The sequence below is a fragment of the Zosterops lateralis genome (assembly GCF_965231275.1).
Source record: "Zosterops lateralis genome assembly, chromosome: 1".
NCBI classification, from domain to species: domain Eukaryota; kingdom Metazoa; phylum Chordata; class Aves; order Passeriformes; family Zosteropidae; genus Zosterops; species Zosterops lateralis.
In genome coordinates, this window is record NC_139762.1 from 53,895,289 (window position 1) to 53,921,517 (window position 26,229).

The 26,229-nt window shown below is 42.2% G+C and overlaps 3 protein-coding genes across 5 annotated transcripts; 2 read left to right on the plus strand and 1 right to left on the minus strand.

Annotated features, from left to right (window-relative positions):
- Positions 1-8,639: 8,639 nt before the first annotated feature.
- On the minus strand, positions 8,640-10,975 carry MRPL32 (mitochondrial ribosomal protein L32). The gene is made up of 3 exons (XM_083856130.1): positions 10,838-10,975; positions 9,765-9,934; positions 8,640-9,255 (listed from the first exon to the last, which is right to left on the minus strand). Exons 1-3 carry the CDS (start codon positions 10,959-10,961, stop codon positions 9,001-9,003), a joined length of 549 nt encoding a protein of 182 aa, XP_083712256.1. The 5' UTR covers positions 10,962-10,975; the 3' UTR covers positions 8,640-9,000.
- A 288-nt stretch (positions 10,976-11,263) lies between these two features.
- Positions 11,264-16,467, plus strand: PSMA2 (proteasome 20S subunit alpha 2). Its single transcript, XM_083884656.1, has 8 exons — positions 11,264-11,353; positions 13,091-13,167; positions 13,708-13,840; positions 14,204-14,326; positions 14,669-14,750; positions 15,402-15,475; positions 15,930-15,987; positions 16,066-16,467. Exons 1-8 carry the CDS (start codon positions 11,313-11,315, stop codon positions 16,180-16,182), a joined length of 705 nt encoding a protein of 234 aa, XP_083740782.1. The 5' UTR covers positions 11,264-11,312; the 3' UTR covers positions 16,183-16,467.
- A 3,418-nt stretch (positions 16,468-19,885) lies between these two features.
- LOC310906621 (UPF0415 protein C7orf25 homolog) lies at positions 19,886-23,867 on the plus strand. 3 transcript variants are annotated; one of them, XM_083856033.1, is made up of 2 exons: positions 19,886-19,939; positions 21,884-23,867. In XM_083856033.1, the coding sequence occupies exon 2, from the start codon at positions 21,900-21,902 to the stop codon at positions 23,166-23,168; it is 1,269 nt and encodes a 422-aa protein (XP_083712159.1). In that variant the 5' UTR covers positions 19,886-19,939; positions 21,884-21,899; the 3' UTR covers positions 23,169-23,867. The 3 variants fall into 3 exon arrangements, with proteins under 3 accessions (XP_083712159.1, XP_083712160.1, XP_083712161.1); XM_083856034.1 differs by lacking the exon at positions 19,886-19,939 and adding an exon at positions 19,970-20,053; XM_083856035.1 differs by lacking the exon at positions 19,886-19,939 and adding an exon at positions 20,290-20,391.
- The last annotated feature ends 2,362 nt before the right edge of the window (positions 23,868-26,229 follow it).

A 26,229-nucleotide genomic window follows, 5' to 3' on the forward strand; every position in this document is an offset into this window, starting at 1 on the left:
ATAAAGCCACATTAGTCTCAGCATAATGAGTGATGCATCAGACTTCTTCTTCTACATGTTGCCAGCGTCCTTCAAGCTGATCAGAAATAGAAAAAAGTGGATACACATCTCTGGGTGAGAAAATGAAGGTTCCTTCTCAGCACGGACTCTCCATCGTTGTTAGTGTTATGTATTGCTGCCACTGGAGCTGTGCAGACACAAAGCTGTCTTTTGTAGGGGCTGAATGTCACTGAAACACAATGTCCTTTTCTTCACAGGCAAATACAAACTGGAAAGAAGTCAACAAGGTACAGGGAGTCCTCCATGTTTATTGACTGTCTCAGGGACTGAATGCTGAAAGTAATTTGCACTAAGTTGTTGACCAGTTCGCGGTTCAGGAGCTTTGGCTCAGGATTTTGCTTTGCTGGAAAATGCCAAAGGAAGAGACAGGAATCGTGCCAGTCCAGGATTTCAAACAAAAAATGGAGGAGGTCTGAGCATAGTGCTTTATTTCTGCCCTGCACAAATCCATTTTTGCAAAATCCAGAGGGACTAGTGCAGAGTCCAGAAATAGCTGGAAATACAGAACCATGTTTTTCTCCATGTATGCTGCTTAGATCAATAGTTTACCAAAGGTGAAATTACCCCTAAGGCCATACACAGAAAATAGGAGGATACTAGGAAAATCAGGCTGTATGAAAGGTAAGACCTTCTTTTAAGAAAGGTGCTGAATAGCTAGCATTTTCTTAAAATTTCTAATGGGGAAAATGAGTGATTATGTTGGGAAATCACAAGACTTGCCAAAGATATGTGTATTTAAGCAGCAAAGGGGAGTCCACCATGGCTAAATTACAATGTAAATGTCTAGATATTCAAGCATTGCAGTAAGAATTGCCTCATGGCTGGAGTCTGGGAAAGCAGAACATGAAGAGGTCATAGAAGACACCAGAAGGCAGTTCTTGCAGCAGCAATAAGCCTCATAGTTGGTGCCTCTGCTCCTTCCTGCCTCCTCAGAACCTAAGAAGGTCAGATAGTTATTATTTATCACAACTACTCCTTTGAGACTGAAGTGAAGATGGTGAATGATGAAATTGAGATCCTTATTAATTGACAAAAGTAACTATGGATTTCACTCTTGAAGTAGGGGCCTTGTAACTCACATTTTCCCCACAGCTTTTTCTGTTCCCTGCTCTTTTATGGAGAACTACTTGTACTCATGATTAACAGTGAATGTGTAAGAGATATGCTCTTGGGATAAAAATGTAGAATGCACAAAAAGCATCCTGTCTAACAATGCTTTCTACAACTTTAAATTCAGCAAGGAGCTTTCATCTTTTTTTTTTTTTTTTAACACCTTTAGCCCCGGTCATCACTTTTTCATTTCAGCCTAATCTTTGAAAAGAACAGAATCTTGCTTAAAGTCTCAGATTCTCATTTGTATTTGTGAGACCCAAATGTAACTATAAGATCTGGCAAAGGTTATGGAGTCTTTTTTGTTTTCCTGCTTCAAGTGCAATGTTCCTGATACAGACAGAATTCTTGAAAATCATATTAACAAAGTCAATGTCTACGCTCTTGGGAAGATACAGTCATTTCAATCAGGGTTATTACAATATCAATAAACTGAAAAGAATTAAATTACTTTTGATCAAAAATGACTATTCTCAATTGGTTGCCTGTTGAATTTGTATCAGCCAAATCAGCAAGATGAGGAAGATACACCCTGGTGGCTTGAAAATGAAGTACAACTCTTTGATCAGAAAGGAAAAGGAAGAAATTACTGCAAAATTTCTTCCTTCGTGTTTTTCAGTTTCAAGTGTCTCACAGGAAAAAAGATTTCTTTGAGAAATGATCTAAATTCTTTACACATTGGTCCTGCTGGTTTTGCTTGTGAATGATCTCTGGATCTTATGTTCTTGGGGTTTCTCTTCCTAACAATTTAATCGCTTGCATTGTTTGCGTTGCCTTTTTTCTTTTCTTTTTCCTATTAGACATAATGTCTTCTTCATAGCCGATAAAGAAGGCACCTTATTTCTGGACCAAAAGAGTCTAATCTGTGGAGAAGAAGTCTTTTACTTCTAGGATTACACTTATTTTTAGATTTATACATTAAAAATTCTTGGGGACAGATTCTGCCATTGTTGTCCAGCTGAGTCATACTTTTATAAATAACCTCACTGCGCAGAATGGCTTTTCTTTTAGTGCAGACACTGTTTCTGCAGAAAGATGAGAAGTGATTGACTTTGGTCCTTGGAAGCTTCCTGATAAAATCTCACAGTTTTTCCTCCTGTCCTAAAGTGAAGGGGGGAAAAGAATCAATAAAGGGGGTGTGATTTGTTAATAAAACAGATTTCCAGTTTATCTGAAAGGCTCTGGATAAAGGCCATTGTGAGCCTGTGTCCCATCAAATGTTCTCACATATGGTATCTTCACAGTAGTTTACTTGATGAGAATACAAACTAGGCCACATTAACGGTCACCACAAGTGATATTTGTCATTATTCCCTCTCCTGTGATAGCAGAGATAGTCTGCAAATAGCTCCAGTTCCCTCCCCTGCCACCAACTGGGGAGCAATTTTGAGGAATTCACTTGTTCTCTTGGCACTTCAGTTTGCCAGCTGTCATGTAGTAATGGTGCCACTTAGCTTTCAACACAACTTGTTACTACCAAAGTGATGTATGGGCATGGTGTTTGCTCTGCACCCATTTCTGCAGGGCCACACACACAGGCACTTCCCAGTTACTCAGTTGCACTTCTTGCAGCAGCTCCTGTTGTGCTCCTTGTATCACACACACAGACACTGGATGCCTCTTACTTCTACATACTTGCCAATGACCTTCTTGGGCTTTAACCCTTCCTCTGTTCCTTTTCCATAGTAACTCTGTGGTAATATGCTCTGCACTGCATAAAAATACCTGACAAATATTCATATGGAGCAGGAGAAATTGAAATGTGTGAACGTTGTCCTGAACTCCTAAAGGATTACACTCTTTATTCACAAACGGCCTTATCCAAAGAACTGTGGAAGACCTGGACCCTTGGGCTCAATAATATATCATGAAGGGTGTTGGAAACAGACAGGCCTAATTATTGTTTCCTTGACTTCCATTTTAAAAGTTTAAAATTTAAAAATAAAGTTTTCATGATCTCATTAATTGACTTTTTAACCAATAGCTTCATGTTTTATATCCTGCCTCTCAATCACTTGGAATTACAATTTCATTTAAAATAAATCCTATGGAAATCAATTGCTTCTTGAAGATCAAGATATCATTTATCCTCTTCAAGAGAGACAGGATTATGTAAGATATCTATAACTGGACAGACTCCTGATGTTATTCACCTTAGATGCTCTGCTTGATCTGACTATGACTGAGTAGGAACTGTCAAAAGATGAATGAGGAGGAACTTCCAAACACAGTATATTTAGAACAAACCTTTAATATAGGACTGGCCTGTCAATTTTGAGCCTTAAGCTATTCAGTATAGCCCCTTGAAAACCTCTATTCTTTGTATTTAATAGTAATCCCAGATTATAAAATGAAATATATATCTTTCCAACAGCCTGTTTAAAATCCTTAGTTCCACTGAGAGAATGTCACATAATGTGCTCTAGAGCTCCAGCATAATGGAAAGCAGAGCTGTAAGCCATATTGATAGACAAGCTGATGAGCTGTGTGATGGGGCTGGGAATAGAAACAGCTTTAGTATACCTTGGGAACAGATGTAAAAGCTGGCAGCCCCACAAGTAGGGGCTCATTGTCCTTCCTACACCATGACACACGTTGCATTTATGGTGCCTATTCCTCTTGCGCCCTGGTGAGCTAATTCCAAATTTAGGACACATAAAGCATTATTCTACCTTACAATCAGGACATGTCAGAACATTTCTGGATGATTGTTTAGTGAGAACAGCTCCATCAGAATCATCTTGTATAAAGAAGAGTCTGTACCCTTTGAAGAAACCAAAGGAAAAAGTCAGATATGTGTGTATTTGGATAAGTATTTCCCAATTCTTCAAAATCTTAGGATTAGTTTAAAAGGTGCAAGAAAATTATAAGCTAGGGGTGGATTCTTGCTGAGTGCTTTTGCAAATTTTTGCTTCTACATTTTCAACTCACTATCTTAGAACCAGGAAATTTGCTTTATTAAAACAAAACAAAAACAAAAAACAAAACAAACAAAAAAATTTTAAAAGATCATAGGATTCAGCAGTGGCATTCCAGAGGACTCCTGCCATATTTGTATGTTGGCAACTCCACAAAAGTTTTGTTTTGGGTCTTATGTTCCAGTTTCAAGCTTCTTTTTCATAGATTTATCCAGCATTTTAAATATTAAATTAATCCTTTAAACTTTCTTTTAAGTATGTGTATTGTCCTCAACTAGTGAGGAAAATATGGGAACTGAAACTGAAATACAGGATGTTTGAAAGACACCAACCAATTAAACTCAATTTACTACATTCATCAAAAGCAATCTTAATTTTCAGCCATAAACCAAATCTGTTTGGTGCCCAGCAGTAGTTTCCCAGGCACATGCTCTGCTTTAAATATATATACACTTGCATATATCCATATACTCACATTTCAGTACCTTGAACCAAATTCTCCCTTGAATTATACACCACTGACTTCAACAGAATGTCCGAGGAATATACGTAAGAGTATGCAAAACTATATCCATCACTGCTGCATAATTACTTTCCTTGCAATCATTTCATGGGTTTTCCTTCCATTTGGCCTCATTCTTAAGTCTTTGGCAGGTTAAGAGTGAGGAAAATTATTTGGAAACATCTCATTTGGAAACGTCTCATATTTATTGATTCTTCTTCACAACATAAATTACACAATGTGGTCATGTGAGGTGAAAGAAGGAATTTTGTTAATATCTTTTTAAATACTAATTCACAAGTTCTAAAAACGTAAGAACCTTTTTTACTCCTGTGCTTCTAAAACATTTCAAACCTTTGATGGGGCACAAATTCTTCTTTTCCCTTCTGAACAACTAATACTTTTTAAACACCCTACTGGTTTTCTTTCCGGTTTCTGTCTTCTGTTTACAAATAGATCCTTACTGGTCTATGAATGCAAGAAAATTATACCTTGAAATTCACTGAAATGCCATCAGACCTATTATTTTTGGGACTTTCTAGCTGCAAAAATAAAATGTCAGCTACCTGAATATATAGGCATAGAAATATATAGGAACTGTTTTCTATAGGCATAGAAAGCAACATGAAAAATCATCTGTAATTAAGGAGAAATGATAGGTAAAACTGCAATTTCAAATAATTCACCCAGAAAAGAACAGAATTGCATAAAGATACGCATATATAATATACATATTATATATAATATATAAAATATATTTCTTACATAATATATGTATTATATTACAAATTTAATATATAAAATAAAGTAATAAATAAAATAAATATAACAAATATATTAAATATATAATATATTTAATAACATATAAATAATATAAAATATATATTATATAAAATATACATAACAAAAGCCAGTGTAATAGTTTTCCACATAGATAGAATTAAATCTAGTTGGAACAGTTAATTACAATACACTGATTTATATTTTATAACAATTATTGTATTTTTCTTACTATTCATCAAATTTAGTCTTTTTGTAGAAGCTCTGCTTAAACAGGTGCAAATTCCTTGAATCTGTTTCCTCCTGCACTTGAGGTCTCGGACTTTTGTTTTGCACCTGCCTGAAACCTGCACTGGTCTGCCACCTACTGCTTGAAGGAGCGTATCTTACATCAATTGCCAACACAGGATGTTCAACAGAACAGATGTTTCTGTACAGGAACATTTTATTAACATTTCTTCACTAAATAGGTGATTAAGGAGGGTCTTGATTTATCAGCCTCTAAGGATATTGTAATTGGTCACTGCGAGAGAGCACTTCTATGCCTGCAGATCCTAGTAATGTACAAAATTGTTTAGCAAGCTGCATCTTTGTATTTTAGGATATTACATCATCTTTATGGATCTTTCTAAAATGTAAAATAAATTAGTTTTTACTTAAAATCCTTATAGAAGAAAAAAAGTAATCAAATGTCACATGTATTTAATAATATGAAAGTTTTAGACAAAAAAATGTCTATTTCAACCTCTAGCAAGTGCCCAAAGAATCAAAATGAAATTACTGGTGCATAAAATTTTTGTTTGTAAATGGATTCTAAAGGACAGCATTTGCAACAATCAGCTTGCCTCTTATTAATTTTAATTTACACTGTTTCCAAAAGTGTGTTTCTATATAAGCACAATTGTGATTTGTATTTTTTCTAAAATTACATTTAAACAGGGCTCATTTCAAGTAACAGACCAGGCTACACATTTTAGAGGAATTTTTTTTTTTTTTTACAATTTTATTTGAAGGTAATGGAGCTTGATATTGGCAGACTTAACACGATAAAGCTATGAAAGTGAGCTTTGCTTTTCTTTTGAAGGAAAAGTCATTCAAACAAGACTGCTCTGATTCTCACTGAAGATAATTCCTTCTATGGAAAATTAACTGGTGTGACATCAATTGCATAGACAAATCTTCACTATTTATCAGTTGGTTCTAATTTTTCTTTTAGATACCCTGAATACCAAATTATTTTCCCCTCACATTACTCAGAAATGACTATGAAACACTGTCAAGCATCTCCTCTTGTCTGAATTGCATAAATGCAGAACCAACATAAGCTGTATGGCTACGAGATGAATCACAGAATGGTTGGGGTTGGAAGGAACCTCTGGAGATCATCTAGTTCAAACTTCCTGCTAAAGCAGGTTCACCTAGAGCAGTTTGTGCATTAGTAAGACCCCCACAGTCATCTCTTCTCAAGGCTGAACAGGCCCAGCTCCCTCAGCCTTTTCCAGCCTGTCCTCCAGTCCCGAATGATCTTTGTGGAACAAGACTGGACCCCCTGCTGACACCTGGAGAACACTGCTAGGTTCAGGCCTCCTCCTGGACTCTGTGGTGATGATCACAATGCTCTGGGATCTGCCATTCAGCCAGTTCTGACCTTTGGGAATGTTGTGGAAGACAGCATCAAAACCTTGAAGTCAAGGTTGGACATTGTCTGCTGCTCTTCCTTCATCCTCCCAACCAGTATGGCTGGCCAAGATCCCTTTGGTGGATCTATATTGACCACTTGTCATAACCTTCTTTTTTGTCTGCACACTTGGAGATGACAACCAGGCTGTTCCATCACCTTTCCAGGGATTGAGGTTAACTGATTTGTAGTTTCCTGGATCCTGTCCTCCTTCTTGTTCTTTTTGAAGTTCAAGTTATCATGTACCTCTGCACGATTTTACAAATAACCCTCAGCATTTGAGGCTGCACCTCATCAAAGTCCATGGATTCGAGGGTCTTAAGGTTGTTTAACAAAGCTAAGCTGATATTTCTCAACACAAAATCTTTTCTCCAGACTTTTTCACTCACATAGAGTCAGAGATTCCTGAGGGCTGCCTCAGCAGTAAAGACTGAAGAGACGCTTGATAACTATGCCTTTGGATCCTTTGTCACCATCAGCAGTGAGCCTACGTTTTCCCAAATCTTCCTGTTGCTACTGATGTACTGGAGTGAGCCCCTGTTGTTGTCCTTGCCAGATTTAATTCCAAACAGACCTTAGCATTCCAGATCTCGTTCCTGTGGTGGGGCTTGGTCTCTTTCTCCAGGCAGCAACTGACAGAACGAGAGGACACAGTCTTAAGCTGTGCCCAGGGAAATTTAGATTGGATATCAGGAAAAAGTTTTTTATGGAAGGAGTGATAAAGTACTGGAATTGTCTGCCTGGGGAGGTGGTGGAATCACCATCCCTGGATGTGTTTAAAAGAAGATTGACTATGGCACTCAGTGCCATGGTTTAGTTGAGGTGGTGTTAGAGCACGGGTTGGACTCGATGATCTTGGAGGCCTTTTCCAGCCTAGTGATTCTATGACAGGGTTGGAGTGGGTTTGCACTTTTTGGCAGCAAATAGCTACTAGCTACTGAGCCACAATATCAAAGAGCACTGTGTGTATACTAAAATCCCAAACAAAAACGGAAAACAGACTTAAACTCCTAATGCAGTGGTACTACTGTGTGGGTAAAACCAAAGTGAAAATCCAGGCAAGTACTGCAACTGCATCTCTGAAGGGCACCAGTGGAGAGTGGAGGCAAAGCTGCTCCCTCTCTGCCCAGGGCTCCAGCTGAAAGCACCATGGCTGTACATGGGTTTCCAAGCACACACTGACCAACCAGACTACTGAACAACTGCAAGGAGACAGCTTTGACCCCTGTTCACATTTACAGATTTCCATTCATTACATTTCGTTTTTTTTTTACTCAAGAGTATGTTGAGGGGGGAAAAACAGGCCTCCCACATTCCTTTAAGAGAGAAAATTATCTTGTATATTGACAATAGCAAGGAACGCTCAATCTTCATCCAGTGCAGAAAAAAATGCAAATACTACGTTGCCACCACTATATTGCTCAAACCTAGGACTATCCCAAATTATCTCAAATGGCAACATTGTGGAGAGATCCAAAGGAAATAACCAAATAACTGCATCTTTCCTTGCAAATATCCTTTGTTTCTAACCAATATCAATTTTAAACATTTTTCCCCTCCAAAAGAGCAGCAGCCACAACCAGAAACCAAATTTCCCTGTGACACTTAATAAACTTTATTGTACATCCATGAATTTTAAAGATGTTATTTACAAAACCAGCATAAAACATTAGCATACAAATTGTTCAGGGTACAGTATGCAGATATCCAAATCCAAGGCAGATTCTGATTTCTCTCTGTTGAATGCTGTGATGTATCACTGAGAAGCATTTCCCACTGCATGCTAGAAAAACACCGGACTGTAAAATCATATGGCACAACACAAAATTCAAGCAGGCTTCCCAAAAGTTCAGAGGAATTCTGTTCACACTGAGTGAATGAGAAAAACATTCTTGAAAATCATGAATTCTCTTCCTGCAGCAACTGCTTTTGCCACCATTACATCTACAGCATCAATTCTGAACAAACCAAGATGGACGCTTTCTGGCTCTTTCAATGATCCGCTTGCCTTCATCTTTTTCTGTGGGTTTTTCTCCTTCATAAAGGACAACAGTCTCTACAGCTGGAGCATTTAACGGTCCCCCTTCCTTCTTGTATATTTCTTTCCGTATCAGTCGAGTTTCTTCTTTGACCTTTGCATAACAATAGCCACAAAGGACGTGTTTCTGCTTCAAGTTTCCACATTCAGGACAAACATCTATGTTCCTCTAAAATGACAGTGGAAAACATGAAACTTTGTAATTTGAAGAGCAGCAAAAAAAGAAACAGGGATCTACTACAAATAAAAATGTTAAATTAGAGAAATTCATCTACCATTTCAAAATGTATTCTTCTATGTAACTTTTCTGTGACGTGCTGCTATGTCAAATGCTTACTACTAAGAACAGCCTATAAATTCAGTATCTAAGTCATTATGCCTAATTACGTTTGGAAGACTAAAGACCTATGGACTCAATTAGATGCACAGAAAATGTAGGCCTTTTCTATTTACATCATCTGTTCAGCCCAAATTTACATTTTGTTGGCTTGCACTGCAAGTGTGACTGTTTATTTAACCTCAGACTACTGTCACATATGATGAACGTACCTGTTACAATGGATTTTAAAGATTACAGTATCTTTTAAGCTTATTTATTTATAAACAAAGTCCAGGGCGTTTTTACAGTCAGCACTTCCCTCTGCAATGACTCCCCAAAGGCAGGGCTTTGCTGCTCACCTTTATCTCTATGAGCTTGGTGGGATGTCTCCGCCTGCAGCGGTTCACCTCGATGGTGCGCCTGTGCTTGGGCGCCGCCATCCACACCACGCTCCCCAGAGCGCTGCCCTCGCCAGCGGCATCGATCCCCTGGGGAACAACAGCTGGACCCTGCACCGCCAGTGCTGGTCCTGCAGGAGAAAGGAAAAGAGCAGGGTGATTTTCCCACTCTGCTCTGGTACTGGTGCAACCTCCCTGTGAATGCTGTGCGCAGTTTTGGGCACCACAATGCAAGGAGGATATAAAACTCTTACAGAGCATTCAAAGGAGAGTGATGAGGATGGTGAAGGGCCTCGAGGGGAAGCCATACAAGAAGCAGCTGAGGTTATTTCATCTGTTCAGCCTGGAGGAGACTGAGGGGAGACCCCATCACAGTCTACAGTCTCCTCGTGAGGGGAAGCAGAGGGGCGGGCACTGATCTCTTCTCTGTGGTGACAGGATAGAGAACGGCATGAAGCTGAGTCAAGGGAGGTTTAGGCCAGACATTGGGAAAAAGCTCTTCCCCCAGAGAGTGGCTGGGCACTGGAACAGGCTCCTCAGGGAAGTGATCACAGCTCCAAGCCTGACCGAGTTTAGGAAGCGTTCGGACAACACTCTGGAGCACACGACGTGCCTCTTGGGGCTGTCCTGTGCAGGGCTGAGTTGGATTTGATGCCCCTTGTGTGCCGCTTCCCGCTCACCATAATCTGTGATTCTGTGACAAGGAAATTCCTTACAGCCGAGCCCCATTCCCGTGAGGCCGAGCAAACACCACACGGGCGCTGCCGCCAGGCCCAGCCAAGGCCAGAGCGGCGCCCCCGCCCCGCTCCCTCACTGACCCCGGGCCGCCCCCCGGTGCCCCAGCGCCCTCCCGTCCTCTGCCCTTCAGAGGTAAAACCAGTCCCTCAGCCCCGACGTCGCCCTCTCAGAGAATCACTGATTCGATGGAGTTGGAAGGGACCTTTGAGATCATCTACTCCAAACCGTTCCCACGACAAGTGACACAGGAACGCGTCCAGTTCCTTCAGCTAGGCGGAGAAGAGGCCAGGACCTACCCCAGGGCGGGCTCTGGCCCCCGAAGACACCCGGCCCGAGGCCGCGCTCCAGCCGCCCCCAGCAGCGCTGGAGCAAAGCGCGGAGCCGCGGCAGCGGAGAGTGGACCAGCACCAGCACCGCCATAATCCCACGCGGCCCCGCCGTGCCCTCGGGGGAGGCGCCCCTGTTCCTGAGCCTTCTGGGAAACCGAGTGCCCCCAGCCCGTCACGACATTGTAGGGAGACAGGATCGGGACTCCAAGTCCCAGCACTACTCTCGCCACGAGGAGGGCCGGGCGGTGGAGGGCGGATGGAGGACTCAAACTCCCAGGATGCCTCGCGGCGCACCTCTCCTCCAACCGGATCCCGGCACGCTCAGGAGCAGGCCACCATCCCACCAATCAGCGCGCTCGCTGTGCCGTCGCGCTGGGAGCGGGAGCGGTGTCCGCGCCTGCGCCGAGGAGCCGGCGCGGGGAGCGCACGGGCTGGTGCCAAAATGGCGGAGCGCGGCTACAGCTTCTCCCTCACCACCTTCAGGTGCCGGGGCGGGGGCGGCTGCGCGCTCGGGGAAAGAAGCGGACGGGCTGTCGGGCAAGCGGGAGAATGGCGCGCAGCCTGAGCGGGGCGGCCTGCCGGCGGCGGCGACACAGGACCGAGGGGGCGCTTTGCAGAGTCATCGGGCCTGCGAGCGCTGTGGGGCAGCGGGGGCTGGCCCTGGATGGGAATGACGGGCTGGGCAGAGCGGCGGGGCTCAGGCGACACAGAGGGACACGCAGCCGCCCAGAGGCTTCCTGAAGGGCGGCTGGAAGGGTCGTGGGTCCCACCTGGTGTCTGTCGCTGACCCCGGGCCCCAGTGCGGGCACCGCTTGTGTCTCCTCGTTGCTGTGAGACAGAGCTGCTGTAGGGCCGGGTTAGGGTCTGTCTCGAGTCTGGCAGTGCCTTACAGCGAGTGCTTGGCACAGCAAACTCGGGATCACCACACACAGACTGTAGGTTGGGGAATAATTCTGTGATTCTGAGCCAGCTGGAAATGCGTGCTGACAGCTGAGCTGTGGTGTCCTGAGAGCTTGCTTCAGAACAAACTTTGCAGATGTGGGAATGAGTGAAGCAGATGAATTTTAACATAGTTTGTGTTCCTTCCTGCTGCACTTTGCAGTCGCTGCTCTCCTTGCTGTGTTGTCCATAGCCTGTGAATGTGGAATGATGGCATGCACAGAGTGAATGTGCTATTGCAGTGGTGTCTGTTGGGATCTTGCTCTAATACCTAGATTGAAGATGAATTTAGAGTAAACGAGATCACCTTCCATTCATTTTTTGAAACTGTTAAGGTATTTAGACCTCTGTTGCATATAGAAAAAAGAAAAACTGGACACAAGAACCTTTATGCTGCTCATGGGGAAGTGTTCCCTTAATCTCAGCAGAGAGTCACGCTGTGTAATTGCAAAAGGGATTGCTAAAGGCTTGTTGCAGTTGAGCAAATGAAGCAGTTCATAACCTAAAATGATGAGAAGAATGTTCTTAAGGGATGGAAGCAGCTCAACATGCTTGCCTTGCTCAAGTAGATTGAATTCTTTATTAGCTTTCAGAAATGGTTTCCTAAGGGAATTACAAACTTTTTCTATTTTACAGAAGCACTACGTGGCTGGAATAATTGTTCTGATTTGTTATATTTTGAAGTGGAAAAGCCAGAACTGCTACTTGTCACCCTCATACCCTGTTTCCTCAGTGTATAAATGATTATACTGATTGATTATTGCTTGCTTTGTTTTCTTCATCTAGCACTGAGTTACACAATATCCCATTGTACTTCTGCAACTATTAAAGCAACAGTGTCCGAAGTACAGCCTAGGGAATAGATGCACTTGCAAAATCACTTGTCCAGTGAGTGATGTCCTTTTCCCTGGGGATGGAGAATGGACCCCCCTCCGGTCACCTCCTTCTTAATAAGTTACTTTGTAACTTACTTTGCTTGACACCCGCAGCTCTATCCTGATGATTCTGCACCCATTACCAGAATAACGTGGATTGTTAAAACAAAATGCAGGAATACCTGGGAATGGAATGGGAGTTATTGGTGTCTTGTGCCATTGACCTTGTGTGCTTGTCAGTCAAAAAGCATAGCTGTGTTTTGCTGGTTCCTTTCAGCAGTGGACATCAGTGTCTTGAAAGCTTTTGGAAGCCACACATACAAATGTAATTTCAGTAGAAAGTCATGACACCCCCTGAAGATTTTCCCACTGAGTGGAAAACTTTGTCTTGCATCTTCTTTTTTAGTCCTTCTGGAAAGCTTGTTCAGATTGAATATGCTTTGGCTGCAGTGGCTGCAGGAGCTCCATCAGTTGGGATTAAAGGTATGTCCTGAAAATATTTTACTGATGGGTTTGGGATTTTGACTATTTTTTGAGAGTACTAAACCAGTTTGGAACATGTACCGGGTTCTTTGTATTGGATCCTTCTTTGTCTTTCTGTTACATGTTTTGTTACTCTTTCAGTGGATTTTCACATGTTTTAATAGGTTTAATGTTCCATGGGTTTCTTTTTTTGGATGATTTTGGAGACATTCAGATGGTAGATGTTTGGTTTGGGGGGGTTTTTGAGTGTTCCTGTCCTTATATATAGAAATAACACACAAAAAAAGTTACTTAGATTGTTCATTTATTGATGTTATACAGAATCTTTAGAATGGGATTATGGGAGCTATATGGTTATTTAAAAAAAGAAGCAATGTGTTTGTTGGGTGTATTCATCAAAGTATCTCTCTTTAACCTGATTGTAAGCTTGAAGGGCTTTTAAAAAGAGAGGAAGAAATTTTTACAGTTTAATAAGCTTATTCTATGTTTTGATTGCTAATTTTAGTTTAATTTTTAGATTTTTTTTTTGTTCTTTTCCAGCTGCAAATGGAGTGGTGTTGGCAACTGAAAAGAAGCAGAAATCTATTCTGTATGATGAAAGGAGTGTCCACAAAGTAGAACCAATTACCAAACATATAGGCTTAGTGTACAGTGGTATGGGTCCAGATTACAGGTATTAAAACATTTTGTTTGATCACTATTTAGATGCATATTCATAAGTTTAAGTAACAGGTAGCAATTAGCTTTGTCTTTATAAGTGTATGTCAGAATACTGTATTTCACTGTAAATGACATTCACTTGAAGTTTTTCTTAATATATTCATTAACTTGTCAATTAACCTTGCATCTAAAGAATGAAAGCAGAGTAATTCAACCTTCCTTTTACTTTAAATATTTCAGCAATTACTCAGCACAGTCTTGTGTTCTTACACTGATGCTATGCCAGATGTACAACTTCTGAATAGATATTTAGTCTTACGAGTTTTCAGTTCTAGTTGGATTTTTTTTTACATAGTATTTTTGTCTTTGTTTTCAGAGTACTTGTGCACAGAGCTCGGAAGCTGGCCCAGCAGTATTACCTGGTCTATCATGAGCCCATTCCAACAGCTCAGCTAGTACAGAGAATTGCTTCTGTGATGCAGGAGTACACGCAGTCTGGGTACGTGCTGGAGTTGCAGAGTTGCTTAGAAAGATTGTGTTGTTTAAATGTAATGAGTAACAGCTACCCAGTGGTTGGAGTTTTTGTGGAAAAGGCAGTTTTTCAGTAGGGAACGTGTACACAAAGTGTGCCAACAGGAGGAGCACTGACTGACAGTGGGTGAGAATGGATTTCCACATCTTGAACACAAACATGTCAGCTAAGGCAGGACATTTGGTTTTCTTCTGTTGGTTGACTCATCCTCATTACAACTCTGGTCTGAGGAGAAGACAAACACATCTCCAAAATAATTAGTCACCTTTGACTTCATTGGATAATTTATTATGTTTTGTTTATCTGTAGTGGAGTTCGTCCCTTTGGCGTATCACTGCTAATATGTGGCTGGAATGAAGGACGGCCGTATTTATTTCAGTCGGATCCATCTGTAAGTATCTTACACTTGTGAGTTCTGCTGCTCTGATATAACATGTGTAACTTTGCATGTGCTTATGGAATACTTTCTGTGGTGAGAATAATAATACAGAGCTAGAATGAAAGATAACTTCGGAAGTCAAAATGGGTCATTTCAGTAGGTGCTTGAAGCAAGCCCATCTCATTCTCTGCTTACATGTTCCTGTACTGCTTGAGGGATGGCAGCTGTTTCTGGGGGAGACTGTCCCTTTTCATACGTTCCCACCTAGCTGATAGTGCCAGCAAAAATGGGCATTCTGGAACAGCTAGTAGGAAAAAAGAAATGGACTATTTATACTGCTCCAAACTGGATGGAAGTTAAGGCAAAACCTGTTGCATTGTGAAATGTAATGCACATATTTTGGTGTTTAATGACAGTGGTTAATTTAAATGAGTTTATTTGCTGGGTTTGCAGGGGCCCAATACACATTTTGTATAGTTTCACAGCATATGTTCCCATATAAAATTATTTTCAATGTGATCCAAAATTATCTCCTGTAGTCTCAGAACACTCAGTATTTTCATAATTGCTTCTGTACTTTCTTACTAAGTAATTGTATAGTGAAACACAGTGTTTCACTAAGTTTCACAAAACAATTCAATCAATAGATTGTTGCTTTTACAGGGAGCTTATTTTGCCTGGAAAGCAACAGCAATGGGAAAAAACTACGTCAATGGGAAGACATTTCTTGAGAAAAGGTAATGTATTTGATACTTCTCTGAAAGGATACTGTGTTTTGTTTAGGTTCCATATATATAATAAAATAGCCAGATTTTAAAAAATGCACTCTTTTTGAATTGTAAGAACAAAGTTTTAAGATACTTAAGGTCAGATGCTTCCAGTGTACTTGTCTACATGTGCACAGGAAGTTTGATTTCTTTAAACTCCAACTTTTGTGTTTATGTAGAATTACTTGAGTGCAATAAACATTACATTCAGCATATTTGCAGCAATGATATATACAGTGTCAGTAGGAAAAGTAGGGATTTTTTTAAAATAAAAAATAACTTTGACTATTAATGCCACTGTGGTTAAAAACAATATTTGTATGAGAGAGAGATGTTAGTAATTTTGGAGATTTTAGAGACTCTAGGATTTGAAACTTGTAAAGGTTTATTTCCTATGCTGAAATAAATTAATGTCTCTTTACAGGTACAATGAAGATTTGGAGCTTGAAGATGCCATTCATACAGCTATCTTAACACTAAAGGTTAGCAAAGTATTAAAGAAAGAAGTTTCTTTCATCTTCGCTGATATGATTCACTGAACTGTATTTTTTTTTTAATAGGAGAGCTTTGAAGGGCAAATGACAGAAGACAACATTGAAGTTGGCATCTGTAATGAAGCTGGTTTTAGGAGGCTCACTCCAACTGAGGTTAAGGACTACTTGGCTGCAATAGCCTAGTAGAAACCGAGGTAGACTGTGTGGTTCACACAAAGGTCTTTTTAATTTTGGCTACTTAAATGTTTTTCTTTGCAGTTTTTGCATACTTATTTCTACATGGTTTGTCTGAGAGATTTTTTAAACATCATGGGTGCAAATACAACGGTCCTTGATATTGTAATACATGGAATCTTGATCAAGATAATTCTTTCCCTTGATACACAAAATACTGTACAAAATGTAAAGTTATAGTGACAGCTTGAAAAAGGCTAAAGAATAAAATCAAAGGCCATTGTTTTGGGGGAAGGTGTCTGTGTGTCTTTTCAATCCTAGCTTATTTATCTACATGAAGCTTAGATTTCAGTGTTGTTATTGTTGAGGAAACAGTTTTTCACATACAGCCATGATGAACTTGCATTCAGCCTTCTTTTAAAAAAAATCAATGTTGAATGACAGGATAATTTTTTCACTCTGGAATATTGTTTAAATGTTAATTAATCTCCAGAAATAGTTTTATGTGGTGAAAAAGATCATGTACTTTCACAAAGGGGCAGGAAAGTCTTCCATTTCAGGTGTTTACTGTGGTCTGATTGAGCCTCTCTCCTTTTGATCCCCGTGGGTCTTGGTGTCACAAGAACTTGTTTTACTTGAGTTATTTTCTTGACCCTAGAAATTGCACCTTTTCAATCTTCAAATATTGTTAGGAAAAGTAGAATTAGTAACTCTTACTGAAAATCATGCATTTATCACCATCAATAAAAATCAATGGGATTTACAGAACAGAATGAGAGTATGTAATGTAATTACTTTATCCCTTGAATTGTGCTAAAGTATTTTCCAACTTGCAGGATAATTCTAAAGATGTAATGAAAGGAGCATTTAATTTGTGCACCATAACTTTTACAGATATCATTGTGTGGATATATCAATACATTTTTTACATGTGTAGAGTCATTCAAGTCATAAAAACCTACATTTACCACGAAAGAAATGTGATAAATATACTCTCTTTTTTTTCAGCAGAAATAATCTAGTCTGCAGCTGTTTAAATTACTGTTTTGAGATTTTATATTTTTTAAAGCAGTAGCTGGGTCAGTCTGCTTGTACGTAAGGCTAAGGATTGTAGGGCAGCAGCCTGGTAGGTCCCACATCAGCCAGCCATAACTAATGAAAACAATACAGAATATGAGTAGAAAGTGGTGTATAAGCTGATTGACCTGTGCTTTCCAATGTCTGTCTTCTGATGGTTTATGTTATCATCAGGTGAATAAGAATTTCTGAAGCATGCCATAAATTAAGTTTTATTTCCTAATTTCAGAAATAAAAGCTCTGTCCAAATGGTTCATTAAGAGTTCTGCCAGATCACTTTTTGAGTATTTTACTCTGAAAACCAGGCCATACTCTGATTCTTATTCTAGAGAAAATAAAACAACTCAGATCTGAAACTGAAAGCTTTATATTGCTGCATCTTTCATTTAGAGTATTTATGCACACTTAGTTTTTTAATGCTGGACAAATATTCAAGAGTTTTCTACATGCAAAAATGTGTGTAGGTACTTCAGAAATTGACTCTGCTAATAAAACCAGTTGATGAGCAAAGAACACCCCATGAAGGGTAGCTAAAACCAAAGCAAGTTTCAAACCATGATAAACTGCTCCTTGTTTTGTGCTAAAGGATATGAGGAGGCCTCTATGGTCTACTGCCACTGGTTTTCACTTCAATGAGCCAAGCTGGTGACTGTTTTTACACCATTAAGAACTGAGACCCAAAGCTCCCTGGTAATACTTAAACCCTGCAGTGAATCAGAGTTCATAGCACTTGGTGTAGTTTGGAAACAACATGCATAATGTTTTGAATTCAGGCTTTATTTAGAGTATTAGGTAATTTTCTTAGTAGTAGTCAGACCTTGAAATTACATTGCTCTGATGGGGAAGGTGGTGTGGTTTTACATGTGGGATTCCTTTTTTAACTGCTTGTCTAGAATAGTAGCTAAATTTTATCTACTATTTAAAAGCAAATCTTTAAGCTGCAGAGAACTAACTTATTTTTCCATTTAAAATCTTTAAAATTCAAGGAAATAGGATTTTTAACTTGAAGATGTATTTCTTAAACACTTCAGGAGTGAGCAATACTAGTGCGGTGGACTACCAAATTATATGGTGGTTGGGGTAATTTTCAAGAAGTGCACCCGTTTAGCTTTTTTATATTTTGTAGAAACTACATAAAGGGGTCAAGGTGCAGTAAGACAGACAAACACTGTTCCTTTGTGAGAAATGACGAATTACAAGCTTGGTTATTTCAGCTCACTATGAATTATAATTTTGTGTCATTTAACTTGTTCCTACTAATGCAGTCATCTGAAGTAAGAAAAAGAGACACTTGTCACTTGAAGCATGCAATAATGTTGATTTGCTTGTCCTGGAAGAGGATCTTCTCCAAGGTCCTCAGGATAGTGTAAGACCTGTGAGAATTGGGCTTTATTTAACGAGTGGGATCGGGATCTGAGAACAGTAATTTCATTTAATGAAGTTATTACTTTAGGTCACAGAATCATAGAATGGGTCAGGCTGACATCTGGTCCAACCTCCCCGCTCAAGCAGGATCATTAATTGCAGAGGGCACAGGATTGCGTTTAGATGGTTATTGAATAGCTCCAGTGAGGGAGACTCCACAGCCTCTCCAGGCAGCCTGTTCGAGTGTGCCGTCACCCACAGCAAAGGACATACAGGTGTAGTAAGCCCCTTTCAACTTGCTTCGGCTTACTACTGCTTTCCAGATCTTGTGAAATCATTCAGACAAGTAGAGATCATCTCTCCCTGCAAGAACCGGCAATCAGAAGCCGTCTCCCACACTTAAGGGAGTATTGCTGCACGGAGAAGAATGGGACTACAGCTCTGTCTGCTGCATGGAGGCAGGCAGCAAGTTGGGGCAAATATTAGGGACACTAGCTTACATATTCACAGAATCGTTTAGTACAGCCCATTTTTGTTGTCCAAATGTAAGAGACCCAGCATGCATAGGTCCAACATGCATGGAACCAGGGCTGTTACTAGGCCAACTTGTCTCTGCCTGTCAGTTCCCGTTACCCTGTGCTATTGCAGGCTCACGTGAAATATTGTGCTGTTTTGGGCACCACACGGTAAGGAAAATACAAAGCCATAGAGAGCATCCAAAGGAGGGCAACAAAGATGGTGAAAAGCCTTGAGGGGAAGCTTTATGAGGAGCAGCTGAGGTCACTTGGTCTATCCAACTTGGAAGAGGCTGAGGCAATACCTCACTGCAGTTACAATTTCCTCAGGAGAGGAAGAGGAGGGGCAGACACCGATCTCTGCGGTGACCAGGGGACAGGACCGAGGGACTGGCCTAGAGCTGTGCCAGGGGAGGTTTAGGTTGGATATTAGAAAAAAGTTCTTCACACAGACGTTGTTTGGGCACTGGAGCAGGCTCCGCAGCACCAAGCCTGAGACAGTTCAAGTGGTTTTTAGACAACACTCAGGCACACGCCGTGACGTTGGGGCTGTCCTGGCCAGGGCCAGGAGTTGGACGTATCGATCCTTTTGAGTTCCTTCCAACTCACAATATTCTGAGATCGCGTCTGACCTGATGTAATGCGTTTCGCCCTTGAAGGGTTTTGGCGCTAACCCGCGGGCAGGCCGGGGAGCAGAGCCGGGGCGGGCGGGCAGCAGCGGGCGGGGGTGCGGCTGTCCCCGCCCGGCGGCCCGGGGGAGGTGCCGGGACACGCCACGCCAGCCCGGGGCCAGGGCTGCGGCCGCCGCTGTGAGTACGGGCTGCGGGGCGGCGAAAGGCGCGGCCCCCGGGGAGGGAGCGGGGCCGGGAGCCCCCAGAGAGCTGAGGCGGGCCCGAGCGCATCACCTCTCGGCAGAGGCGGCGGTACGGGGACAACAGGAGCGACAACCGCCGGCGGCGGCGGCTGCGGCTGCGGCGGGGCCGGCGTGTGGGCGGAAGGGGAGGGCGAGGCCGGGGAGGGCCGGGGGGCCGGGCTGGGCTGGGGCGAGCGCTGAGGGCGCCGTGCCCTCACCCGAGATGGCGGCGCGGCCTCCCCGGCGGGCGGACACGTGATGGCGGAGCGCGGCCGGGCCGGGCCGGGGAGGGGCGGCCGAGGGCCCGCCCAGGGGAGATCCGGCCCGGGGGCCAAGGCGGAGACTGGGTGTCACCTTGTGGTTGATTGTGGCGCCAGCGCGCAGCTGTTGGGCTGAAAAAGTAGTTGCGTCTGTGGTTTTATTGTTACTGCAACCCTTGGTTTACGCTCTGTCTTGAAGTGTGTGTGTGTAGAAATGTAGCTGCTGTGGGGAGAGTGCCCAATTGCTAATGGTGGGGTTTGACTCATTCCATTACATGCAAGGATAAGCTTGTGGCAGTGGCAAAGACTTCGAGGGGGAAAGGCTGATTTTTCTGGCCTCCTGGGACCGTGAAGAGAGTTAGTAAGTGGTGTCAGAAGGCATCAGGATTCTTGGCCGTGGAGAAGCAGGAGGAGATGTTGCTGATGCTGAATGTGAACCAAGCCAGGAGCAGTTAATGCTGGCCGTGTTTCCACTTGGACATAGGGCTGTGGAGATCCCCACTGTTTAAAGACAGGCCACTGAGTTACACTGGCAGAGCCTGTTATAGGACCAGGTTGTGTCCTGTTGCCCCTTTTCAGTTGGAGTTTCATTTTTCTTGTCCTTTAATACCAATTTACTTCAAATGCAGGCTAAGTAAGAATTATAGGAAGAATTAGTGTTTATGCTTGTAGTCAGGAGTCAATTTATTAATTTCACTATTCATAGTGGTTACTGTCTTAAATATGCTATTGTTTGGTGTAGTATGAATCCTACATTTTCAAAGACAGCACATATTCACTAAAGAAATTACTATCATACTTTCCTCAAGGAAGGGCAACTAAAGTAATACAGATGTAAAAAAATAGATTTATCAGATGGAACCCAGTAAATCTCTTAGTAGAATTAGAAGACATAGCAATTTTAGCATAGAGATTCTCCTGATACCTGAATTATGAATCATAGTCTGTCATGAGCCTGTGTAATAGAAACATACAATGGTTTGAGTTGGAAAGGACATTAAAGATCATCTAGTTCCAGCCCTCCTGCTGTGGGCTGGGACACCTTTTACTGTGGTACCTTTTACTAGACCAGATTGCTCCAAGCCCCATCCCACCTGACCATGACCTTGACCACTTTAGGAATGAGGCATCTGCAGCTTATCTGGGCAACCTGTGCCAGTGCTTCACCACCCTCTGAGGGTGCATGCACTGAATTGAACAGTACAGCTTGAAAGCTGGGTATGTGTAAGCATTGTGGGTAGCTTTTAGTTTTAATGGTGTGATGAGAGGGAGAGGCAAGATTTGCTTATGGCATTAACTGTGTTTCTAATTTTGCAAATGAGCTGTGAGAGTTAACATCCCTCTCAGTGACTGGCTGAGTGAAGGTCTCTTATGTGGCAGGTAGGGGGAACCACAAGCTTGCAAGGTCTGTGTAGACTTAAGTGCTGTCTAGCTGAGAACTGAGGTCCTCTGAGGCTGTAGGTTGATGAAGGAAAGGAACTCATCACCAGGACTTTATATTGAGTTACTTGTGCTTTACAATAGCTGTTGCACTTACGCCTACTGCAAAGCTGGAGTGTATACTGTTAGAAAGAGCTCTTTTGACTGTCTTTATTCTTGGCCATGCAATAACAATCTTCTCCTTTGTTCTCACTTGACAGGAATAATGTTTCCAACATGTCTGTGCAGTCGCTGCTTAGTGAAAGAATTGCTGTTGCCAAGGACTTGATTAAGAGAGCGGAAGCCCTTTCCAAGTCCCAGAAAAGGAAAATAGAAGGTGGGGCAAAGCTATGTAGCAAACTGAAGTCTGAGCTCAATTTCTTACACAAGGTGGAGGCAGGGAAAGTGGCCGTTAAAGAATCCCATCTGCAGAGTACAAACCTTACCCACCTCCAAGCCATTATTCAGTCAGCAGAGAACCTGGAGGATGTTGTCAGTGTCCTCCATGTCTTTGCTTACGAGGACAGGTTTGGAGACAAGCAGACGCTGGTGGTAGATGTTGTTGCAAACGGAGGTCACACATGGGTGAAGGCCATCGGTCGTAAAGCTGAGGCCCTGCATAACATCTGGCTGGGAAGAGGGCAGTATGGTGACAAAAGTGTCATTGAGCAGGCAGAGGACTTCCTGCAAGCAAGCCGTCAGCAGCCAGTGGAGTACAGTAATCCCCACATCATCTTTGCCTTCTACAACAGCGTGTCCAGTCCTATGGCAGAAAGGCTCAAAGAGATGGGAATATCTGTGAGAGGAGACATTGTTGCTGTGAACGCAATGGTAGAACCATCTGCAGAAAACGAGCGTCTTGACAGCAGTGACTCAGATGAAGAAGGCCCTGAACTCCTGCAGGTGACCAGAGTAGACCGGGAGAACTTAGTAGCCAGCATTGCTTTCCCTACTGAGATCAAAGTAAATGTCTGCAATAGAGTTAATTTGGACATCACTACCTTAATAACCTACGTCTCTGCGCTGAGCTATGGTGGCTGCTACTTTGTTTTCAAAGAAAAAGTGCTGACAGAGCAAGCAGCCCAAGAAAGAAGGGAGAGAGTCCTGCCTCAGCTGAAGGAGTTCATGGAAGGAAAAGAGCTCTTTGCCTGTGAGTCTGCTGTCAGAGATTTTCAGTCCATCTTGGAGACGCTGGGAGGACCTGGAGAGAAAGAGCGAGCTGCATTGCTTGTTGAAAGAATTAACGTGGTGCCAGATCAGCCCTCTGACCGTGCCTTAGGACTAGTGGCTAGTTCAAAGATCAACAGCCGCTCTCTAGCCATTTTTGGGACAGGAGACACTTTAAAAGCCATCACCATGACTGCAAATAGTGGGTTTGTGAGGGCAGCAGCAAACCAAGGTGTCAGATTCAGTGTTTTTGTCCATCAGCCACGAGCATTGACAGAAAGCAAAGAATCTTTTGCCACACCTCTACCAAAGTGCTGCCTGTCTGATAATGGAGTATAAGTCATTAAATGAGTTAGTAATGGCTGTACTGCAGGTACTGCAGTGGAGGCATTTGGGGAAACAGAAGAATCATAGCAACACAGTTTCGGGTGTGTATGAATGATGACAGCAACTAGCAGTGGAAGAGCTCCTCAAGGGATTTGTAATATCTTTACTCCTTCCTTGAGGTTATTTTTTTGTCCAGCTGACCATTAATTTATTCACTGAAGAATAAGAATTCAATGAAAATTGTTAATTGTCTTGCAATGTATTAATTGTATCCATCCCCATTAAAAAATTCAGTTAAAACACAGTTACTGAGGTGCCCTTGGTATTTTGTCCTCTTCAGAGAGATGAAAGTCATCATCTTAGATGAACTTTTGGCTTGACCTCCATGGAACTTAAATCTTTCTTTCCCCTATTCTACTCAATCTTATTTTTTGGTTGATTCAGAGGGACCTTGTGGAGAGACCTGTGCCTTTCTGGGAGCGTGAAGATATGTAGCCCCAAATAGAAACCAATTTAAGCCTTCCTTGTCTTACTGAAAGGAACTTCTGTATGTATACCATGGTTTGACTGTATTGGGCAACAGCTTTAAAAATCCCAGAAAAACCAGTTGAACTTGGGAGCTTATTTGCATTAATACATTGTGGCTCTTGGGCACAACATATTAATGCAAATTAAAAAAAAAAACCGGGACAGCCAGTGGTAGCAGACCAAGGAGGCACATCCACTTCACTTTTCTCTTAGCCTTTGTCCAAAAGTGAAGTCTTGCTGGATGTAAAGCCCAGCTCAAAGCTTCAGATAACAGAATCCGAAACTGGGCCAGCACCCAGGTAGTTTTTGATATTAGCATGCTCTTTGCTGGGGACTCATGGTGAACTTGAATCTGGCTTTGTTGCATTGTGAATTATCTGAAACAAAGCCTTGTGTGGTCCTTCAGTGTGGGAGTGATGGAGGAGATTTGCAGGGTATTTTCTTAAATCATAGTTTGCTCTGTAGTAGAGAGAAACCTTTTCGCTTATGGTGTAATTACTCTCTTAATTCAAAGTGTAGAATAAACAACAACTATTTCTTCTGTTGTATTTTTTTTTTTCTTTGCCCAGGAGAGATTTGCTGTGGAGGAATCTTTATCATGTTTTTTTCTCCTGAATGCTATAATGACAGCACTTGCTGTTTGGTATTAATTTTCATCAGTTTCCTAGTGGAAAATTTTGAGATGTCAGAGTGAAGCTCTGAGCCCCAAGTTATACATTTTTATCAGGTCAGTGAAAGAGATACCCACTGAATATTTTATAGGCTGTTGTTCAACACAGTTGCATTATTATGCAGCTTAATAGTTCAGGCAAAGAACATTCTCTTGCCACTCCACTCTAAATGTCTTCACACAGTACAATGTATCTGCAGTGTTGCCCTTAGCCGCAGGCTCAGACCATTTCTTTCTGGTCCCCAGCAGTGATGCAAAGATACTGGAATGCCAGCAAGACCACTCTGTATGCCTTGTTCAGCTGAGTGAGGTGAACTCCCAAGGGGAAGAAAGAAGTGTGCTTGTTGGTGGGATTCTTGGTCTCCTCTTACTATGCCTGTAGAGTAAAATGTTAGGAGTTGTCACCAGTAACCACACACTGCATAGCTTTACCTGAAGATTTTAGCAATGTGGGGAGGGCAGTCTGTTTTCTATGCTTCCCTTCCCATTTTCTGTGGGTCCCTGAAGTAGTTCATGAAGTTTAAGATGGGTGGAACTGGATTTTGGGTTTTGCTGCTTCAGCATCCAGTGTATTACCTGCCAGTTTCTCAGTTCCTCCTTGGTGAGTTCTAACAAAACATCTAGCTTGTTCTTACAGTCTAACACAGTGCAATGAAACCTCATGGCAGGATTCATCCCTCACTGTATCCATTAATTTTCTTGAAAGTTCTTCTGAAGGGAAAGGAGGACCAACACAATAAAGCAATAATATGTTGGCTGTGCTGCAGAAATGCAAGTCCGCCTTAGTAGTTAACAGCACAAGCTTCACCATGCGGGAGCTTAGAGAGGGAGTAATCTATCAAGGCATGATGGATTTACCAGACACAACCAGAGATGTCTGTGAAGTGTTATAAGCAGCTGGAAGGAAAGTAGCTTTCATTTCTGCCACGAGAGCTCTTAGTCTGGACACCTGTGTGATGTCTTTCCTCTGCAGTAGGTGTGGGAATAGGGCTTGGAGTGGCCATCTGTCTAAAGAAAAAAAGATAAAGAACTGTGTATTTCAAAACTGTGTTTCTGTTTTGCATCACTTGTCCTGAAAAATGGTACAGGAAACCTCCTAGTTAATAATTTATGAATAAATAACCTGGGAGAGAGGTTCTTTTTGTCCGCAGCTCAGAGCTGTAAAAGTTGAGGTTCCAAAAGACAGGTTACTATTTCATAGAGTCACAAAATGAATGGAATGGTCCTTAAAGATCATCTAGAACCAACTCCACCTACCATGGGTGGGGACACTTCCCACTACACCAGGTTGCTTTATCCAACCTGGCCTTGAACACTGCCAGGGATGGGGCATCCAAAGCCTCCCTGGGCAGTCTGTTCACCACACTTGCAGTAAAAAATTCCTTCGTAATATTTAACCTGAATTTTCCCTCTTTCAATGTGTACCCATTACTCCTTGTCCTGTCATTCCAGTTCCTGATGAGGAGTCTCTCTCCAGCTTCCCTATAGCTCCCTTTCAGACACTGGAAGATTGCTGAGGTTTCCACACAGCCTTCTCTTCTCCAGGCTGAATAGCCCCAACTTTCTCAGCCTGTGTTCGTAGGGAAGGGGCTCTAGTTCTCTGATCAGCTTTGTGGCCTCCTCTGGACTTGCTCTGGGCACATTTCCGTGCCCTTTTTATGTTGGAGACACAGAACTGTGCACAGTACTCCAGGTGGGATCTCCCATGAGCAGAGTAGAGGGGCAGAATCACCCTCTTTGACCCCCTGGCCATGCACCTTGGGATGCAGCTCAGGATTTGATTTGCTTTCTGGGCTGTGAGCACACACAGCTGGCTCGTGTGGAGTTTTTTGTCACTTGCCACCTGTCCACTAATGCTGTAGCCCTGGCATGGAA

Bases quoted from the DNA above. Each gene is read 5' to 3' on its own strand.
- PSMA2 (XM_083884656.1), top strand. From the start codon at position 11,313: ATGGCGGAGCGCGGCTACAGCTTCTCCCTCACCACCTTCAG. The intron at 13,168-13,707 runs GTATGTCCTGAA...GTTCTTTTCCAG, and splicing joins TCCATCAGTTGGGATTAAAG to CTGCAAATGGAGTGGTGTTG. The intron at 14,327-14,668 runs GTACGTGCTGGA...GTTTATCTGTAG, and splicing joins CAGGAGTACACGCAGTCTGG to TGGAGTTCGTCCCTTTGGCG.
- LOC310906621 (XM_083856033.1), top strand. From the start codon at position 21,900: ATGTCTGTGCAGTCGCTGCTTAGTGAAAGAATTGCTGTTGCCAAGGAC.
- MRPL32 (XM_083856130.1), bottom strand. From the start codon at position 10,961: ATGGCGGTGCTGGTGCTGGTCCACTCTCCGCTGCCGCGGCTCCGCGCT. The intron at 9,935-10,837 runs GTAGGTCCTGGC...TTTCTCCTGCAG, and splicing joins GGGCCAGAGCCCGCCCTGGG to GACCAGCACTGGCGGTGCAG. The intron at 9,256-9,764 runs GTGAGCAGCAAA...CTGTCATTTTAG, and splicing joins CCAAGCTCATAGAGATAAAG to AGGAACATAGATGTTTGTCC.